This window comes from Chrysochloris asiatica, unplaced genomic scaffold, assembly GCF_000296735.1.
Source record: "Chrysochloris asiatica unplaced genomic scaffold, ChrAsi1.0 scaffold00077, whole genome shotgun sequence".
In the NCBI taxonomy this organism is placed as follows: Eukaryota; Metazoa; Chordata; class Mammalia; order Afrosoricida; family Chrysochloridae; genus Chrysochloris; species Chrysochloris asiatica.
Genome location: NW_006408595.1, coordinates 11,715,126 through 11,722,049, shown reverse-complemented (window position 1 = coordinate 11,722,049; position 6,924 = coordinate 11,715,126). Strand labels below are relative to the sequence as shown.

The 6,924-nt window shown below is 37.2% G+C and overlaps 1 protein-coding gene across 1 annotated transcript in view; it reads right to left on the bottom strand.

The window, feature by feature from the left end:
• Positions 1-360: 360 nt before the first annotated feature.
• ARID2 (AT rich interactive domain 2 (ARID, RFX-like)) overlaps positions 361-6,924 on the bottom strand; it is a 254,138-nt gene continuing 247,574 nt past the window's right edge. The window contains exon 21 of the mRNA XM_006865323.1: positions 361-2,014. Within this exon, the coding sequence (XP_006865385.1) occupies positions 1,870-2,014 (145 nt within the window). The 3' untranslated portion in view covers positions 361-1,869. The remainder of the gene's footprint in view (positions 2,015-6,924) is intronic.

Sequence of the window (6,924 nt, the reverse complement as noted above, 5' to 3'; positions counted from 1 at the left end):
TGCGGTTCTGAGTAAAAGTCAAAGAAACCCAATGTCAAACAATCAGAGCTTTCAGTTAAATGAAAATTTTGACTGAGGATTTCAAATGACCAACAGTAAAAGGTCTTCTGAGATTTAAATGCACCATTCCTATGCTATTATCTAGGTTTACTGTGGATTATAATGAATTGAAAATACTAATCAATCTCTCAATTATCTCATGCAAATTTGTCATATAAAGGACATCTGATCTGTTCTCTATTTAATGCATTATCAGTCAACATATAAGCAAATAGGCAGGTGACCGTTGATCTTGTCTAAAATTTAGGATTCTCTGTATTTTTTTTTTTTTTTAAAGAAGGTGTTAAGCATACTCAGAAATGAAGGACTCAAGAAAATGTTCAGTCTTTTATTTAAAAACTATAAACAGTCACCAAAGTAAATAAAGCCATTCTATAACATAAACTGTTAGGTCTATATTTTTTACTGCACATCCTAAGGGCACAGCAGAATGGTGGTTGGGAGGCCTTCCACATTTTTGGATGCTAATAGAACAGGCAATAGGCAGTTATAAATGGATACATTTCACACTGGGGGGGAAAAGACAATTTTAGGAAGTGAGCAGTTTTTTGAGCAGGAATGTGGTACAGTATTAAGAATGGAAGAATAATACAATAAAATTCCACACTATATTAAGATAGAAAAAGTAGTGAAGAAAATATCATACCTGCACATAATGCATATATAACACAGGAGAAAACCTGTATAAAATTCCATGTATTTAAACCAATTTACAAATACAAAAAATTCTGTCCAAGCTCTGAGCTTGCACATGACAAACGTTTACAGTGGATACATGTTAGGGAAACCAAAAAATACCTTCAAATAGTTTTTCTTCTACAAAAATGACATGAGATATATTATTCCATACTCTTTCAGCCAGCAAAATGAGTTCAACAAGGTGTATAATACAAAAAAAGGGGAAAAACAAAAACCCAAATAAAAGGAAAAAAAAAAAGGAAAAAATAAAATCACAGTTCCACAAAACTGTTTTGACTTTACAGCATCAGTACCTTTTCAGAAGTATTTACACAAATTTAAAGAACATTCATCCACTGCGTAGACTATATCACAATTACTTACAATTGACAGGAGAGTCTAGAAAACTTCAGGACCTACCAGTGCTGCTGCTAGGACACCACAGAGTGTTATTTCCAGTGGCTGCAGTGGTATGAAAGGCGCTCAATCTATTCACAAGTATTTACAAGATCTATTCAGACTGGTAAATTTTTTATGATAATAAATAAGTGAAAATATATTGGCTCAAGTAAGAAAACCAAGCTACTGATTTCTAAACAAAACACACAATCCATAGCTAGATATTGATAGCCCCCTCTGAGATTAGGGGTACAGGTGTGCTGAAACTTTTTTTTTTTTTTTTTTAATTATTCAAACCAGCTTAAACGGTTTTGTAAATATAAAAATGTGCTCCTTTTTGGATCTAGATAAAAATATTTAATGCTTCTATTTCATCTGCTCATGTAGGTTTTACAATATTCCGTGTATATTCCAATGTGGATGGTAGTGAATTCTGATCACAGCAGTTTCCATCAGGACTCAGTAGGTCTGAGAGACGTCCTGCAGATAAGCTGGCTGACAATCCCACAGCAGTTCTTTTCTTCTTTTTCTTGAAAAAAATTTTTTTTAACAGAGAACAAAGGGATTCGCTCAGAGATCAGAATACGAAGCTTCCTCTCAGCATCATGGGAGGAAATAAAATAATTCATTCTATGGTCTCTGCTCCATTAAGACTTGGTGCTTTCTTCAGTAACAGTATGTGAAATGTATCTGACTTTCTTCAAGTCCCCACTGTAGAAGTGGAATTATTTTTCACTGCAGCATTTCGGAGTCTTTTTCTTGTTCTTTACTCTGAACTGTAAAATTAAGTTCATAAAGGCATTTGGCAAGGGTGGAGGAAGCTTCCATGTTACTAATGGCTAGCACTGATAAGTTGTTTTCATGTCTCTTTAGCAATCTGGAAAAAAAACACACAAGTTCATCAGGATCATAGTTCCCAGGAACTCCAAGGTCAGAGTGCTTTTACTTGTAATCTTATCATGCATCTGACAAGTTACAATACCTGGTGCAATACCCACTAATTCTTCATAACTCACCATGAAAACAGAGGGAGGGACAGGGAAACAACTACTTAACCAGCTCAATTTGCAGATAAGGAAACTGAGGCACAGAACGATGAACTGATTTTCCAGCTACTTAAAAAGAGAAGGATCCGGCTGATATGATGTGGGGGAGATGCACATAAGTGCTCAAACTTGCAGACATTTGACCTAGCTTCAATGGTTTGATGACCAGAACTCGACTAGAGGAAGATATATTTGATAAAGGAAGCAAATGTAAATTCCTACAATTTGATGAACTTAATAGGGAAGAATTCTTCACATCAAGGATCAAACCTATTCCCTCTGTATACAGGGGTGATAGGGACGGCAACTTAAGACATTGACTTCCTAAAATGGGGGGAGAGGGAGTGGTTTTTAAAGGCACAAAGTGACTGGCTTACAAGTTTTCAAGAGGGAGTTTAGTTTCAGAGTGTGCGGGGGAAGGTAGAATTCTCACTGAATAGTTTTCATCTTGTCTAGACTGGTCTGGTGAAAGGAGATGGGGATAAGATTCTTAGGATTCAATAGTGAGTAATTGTTATCATGACTAATTGCAATGGCAAAACTGTAAAGGTAGAAGTTTTGTAACAAAAACAAGGGAGTAGTTAATCTTACAGTCCAGGAACAGAGGACCCTAGGACCATCAAGATAGAAGAGCATGGTTAAGAATGTGTGACCCTAACCAGAGAATCAGCAACACCAGAAATGGAGACAGAGATGAGGGCACGGAGAGAGGGAGCAGCTGAGGACTCTAGACTCATGGAAAGAGAAAGGCTGTGTGCTGGTGGCCAGGAAGCAGGCTTGCAGAATGAATGTGCCCTTTGGTTGTGTAAATGATTATATATTTCTGTGTGTTTTTGTGTACATCAAAAACAAAAACAAAAAAAGCCACAGGGAATAGAAGCAAATATTGTTAATGATGATGCATGGAGGGAACTGTAATCATTGCAATGAAGCAAAATAGGATAGGTTGAGTGCAAAACCAATGTTATAGTGAAGAAGTATGATTCCACCTAGAAGAGCAGCGGCAGTAGAAACGGTGATAGAGGCAGTGGCATGGAAAGACAGAGCAGCTGGAGGCTCTAGGCTCAGTGAATGAGTATGGCTGTGTGCTTGTGGGCTGGAGGCTGGCTTGCAGAAGATATGCTCTTTGGAATATACTTTTGTATGTGTACATCAAATATTTTGGCTTTGTTCATATGTGAAATGTAAGATATAAATGGGGAGCCACAGGGAGGAAGTAGGGTATCTGTTATTGCAGGGAGGGGATTGTACTCATTGAGGTGAAACAGAACATTTAATTTGTTGAATGTAAAGCTGATGATCCTGTCACTTAAGCCACAATAAAAAGTTAAAAAAAAAAAAAAAAAAAAGCGAAGGAAGAATTAGGCAACACCATCTAACTTTGTCTTTTCTCCATGGTGTCTTTCTAAATATGGAAGAGTTTATAGCATAATTCTATAACTATCTTCATTCATGCTTCTACAATATCTAGAATGATTCACAAATTATGTGAGAAAACAGCTGGAGAGGATCAAAATGGTTGCTTTTAAGATATGCTCTGGAAGTGAACAATATATTATTCCATAAAAGATGCTTTTAAAAAAATTTACAAACGCAAAGCCCACAAAATAAAAATACTAGCATGGTTTTGGTTAAATATACAAAGATAAGGGATTATACAAGTGGCACCTTCTTCTAGCAAATAAATGAGTGATGTGGAAGCTGAGAAAAGTGGTTAATCATCTACTAGAAATGGAAGGCTGTACAGATGGAAGGTGAATGATAAAATAAGTGCAGTGAAATGTGACTGGTAAAAGCCAGTGAGTAGTATACTGGTGTTCACTACAAAATGATCTCATTTGACATATTCTTGAAAAAAACCCGAAGACTCCTAAGTCTTCAGAAAGGAGTCCTGGTGGTAGCATAGGGAATTAAGAACTGGATTGCAAACAACAAGGTCAGCAGTTCAAATCTACCAGTCACTCCATGGAAGAAAGGGGAGGCTAGTTCAAATCTACCAGTCATTCCATGGAAGAAAGAGGAGGCTAGTTCAAATCTACCAGTCACTCCATGGAAGAAAGGGGAGGCTAGTTCAAATCTACCAGTCACTCCATGGAAGAAAGGGGAGGCTAGTTCAAATCTACCAGTCATTCCATGGAAAAAAAGAGGCTTTTTTTACTTTTTATTGTGAACTGAGAGGTTTACAGAGCAGACGACCAGTTTTCCTTTTAACAGTGCTACACATTTTGTTTCATGTTACTGATGGCTGTCCCCTCAGTGTAATATCATGCATTTCAGTTCCTTCCTGTGTGTCCTGTTCCCATAAAAATTTACAGTCTTGGAAAGCCTTTAAGTTGGAATTCACTCGATGGCACACAACCACTACCACCAAATTCTGAATGAAAAACATCACAGGAAGGCAGTGTATAGAAAAAGACACAAAAACATCAAAACCAAATTTACATATGTGGACTGTTGTCATTTTAATAGCAAAGCAAATAAATAAACAAGCTTTAAAAATTGAGATTAATGACTATGAGGCTGGGCATATTTTCATATTTTTGGCCAGATGGATATTCTCTTTAATATAGTTTCCATACATAGATACCACTGAACACTAAAAAGAATGACTAAAATTAAAAATATAATACAAAATGTTGGCAAGTATTTGGAGCAACTGAGATGGGGGCAGTGTAACCAGTCATACCTCTGAAACTGATTGGCATTAATGAATCACCAGTTATTTTAAAATCTTGACAGATATCTATATATTTATGTGTGATAAAAGAGCATGTGTAAAATGTTCATAGTTTCTTAATTGCTTCAAACCAGAAGCAACCCAAATGCTCATCAAATCTAGTACAGAAAGTTTAAATATATTTATTTATCACAGAATGGTATACCACAGTAATATGAACAAAGTACTGCTACATGAAACAACATAGTTAAATCTCTAAATGTTGAGTTAAAAAAAAAAATACTAGAAACAAGGGGAGACTGTGGTCAATGGGCAAAACATAGTTCACAAAGACTATGGTCTACACATTCTACTTTGGTGACCAGCAACTGGGATCTAAAAAGCTCATGAGCAGTCATCTAAGGTGCAAATACTGGTCTCTTCCTGTGCAGAGCAAAGAAAAGTGATGAAAACGGAAGATGCTTCGAAACAATTAGCCCAATGGATTTATGGATCACATGAACACAAGTCTCCATGACCCTGAGACCAGAAGTGCCTGGCTGATGGTGCCTGGCTATTACAGCCAACTGCTCTGAAAGGCCTTGTATCAGAAGGTTCTGGATAGAACAGGAGAAAATGCAGAACAAACCTCAAAAATCATAAAAAAGACCAGGGTTTCAGGTCAGATAGAGAGTGGGAGAACCCTGCGATTACGGACTTTGGCCATCCTTTAGGTCTGGAACTGAATTCACCAAGTAACAGATAGGTACATAGAGGGGAAAACTGTACTAGCGAGGTATGCACCCCATAGAATGGTCAACGATTTAGGAACAAAAGTGCATCATTTACCCAAGGACAAAGTTCAGAAGGGCTGGGAAAGGAGGACGGAGTGGGATAGGTGATGTTACACTGAGGGGACTGCAGTCACTGAGACGAAATGAAGAGTCTGATTTGTTGGATGTATAACTGATCATCTGCTGCTCTGCAAACATTCACTCAATTCACAAAAAGTAAGAAAGAAAACAAAATCAGACACAGCAAAATACATACATACTATGTTGCTGTTGTTAAGTGGTGTTGAATTGGTTCCGATTCATAGCAGCTGGTGTGTTTGAACTGCCGACCTTGTGGTTAGCAGTCCAGTGCCTGTCCTATAGTGCCAAACCAGGACTCCGTCTACATACTATATGAATACATTAACGTAAAGTTCAAAACCAAGCAAAATTAACCTACAGTATTAGAGATCAGGATAGTGGTCGGTCCTCCTGTGAGGTAACGACTAGAAGGGGCCTGAGGGGCTCAGAGGTCCTATCATTGCTTGACTTGGGTGCTTCAATCTGTAATCACTGACTGAGCTTCACACTTCTATTTTGTATACTTTTTACCCACTGCCATCAAGTTGACTGGAACTCAGAGAGACCCCATATCGGGTTTCCCAGGCCATAAATCTTTAAGGGAACAGACAGCCTCACCTTTCTACGCTGGAGCTACTGGTGAGATTTAACCACTGACTTTGCAGTTAGCAGTCCAATGCATACCTCACCAGAGCTCTTTCCAGGGGACCTGTGAGGAGTGCTATGCATAATTTACTTCAACAGTTTAAGTTTTAACATAAAAAATAAAATTTCTGATTTTTTTTTCTTGAAAAGTATTGCAAAAGTTTGAACTTACAAAGTTGAATCGTTATTTCTCCCTTACAATCAATAAACATTCTTTTGACAAAAATAAATAAATAAATAAATAAATAACACCTTTAGTTGAAAACTAAATGAATATATTATTTTCCAAACGGATTGTCACTATTCACTTAAAAAATGTTCTTTCTTTTCATTTAGATATCACATCTATAGAACTATAGACAAAATCGAAGCCTCTACGGTGAGTTTTAAGTAACTAACAACTGATTTTATATAAATTAATATTTATCTGAGGCTTTAAGAAATTAAACAAATATACTTAATATCCAAAGGAGCTCTGGTAGCGTAGTGGTTACGAATTGGGCTGTGAACCTTAAGGTCAGCGGTTCAAAACTACCAGCCGCTCCGCGGGAGAAAGATGAGGCTTTCTACTCCCGTAAAGATTTCC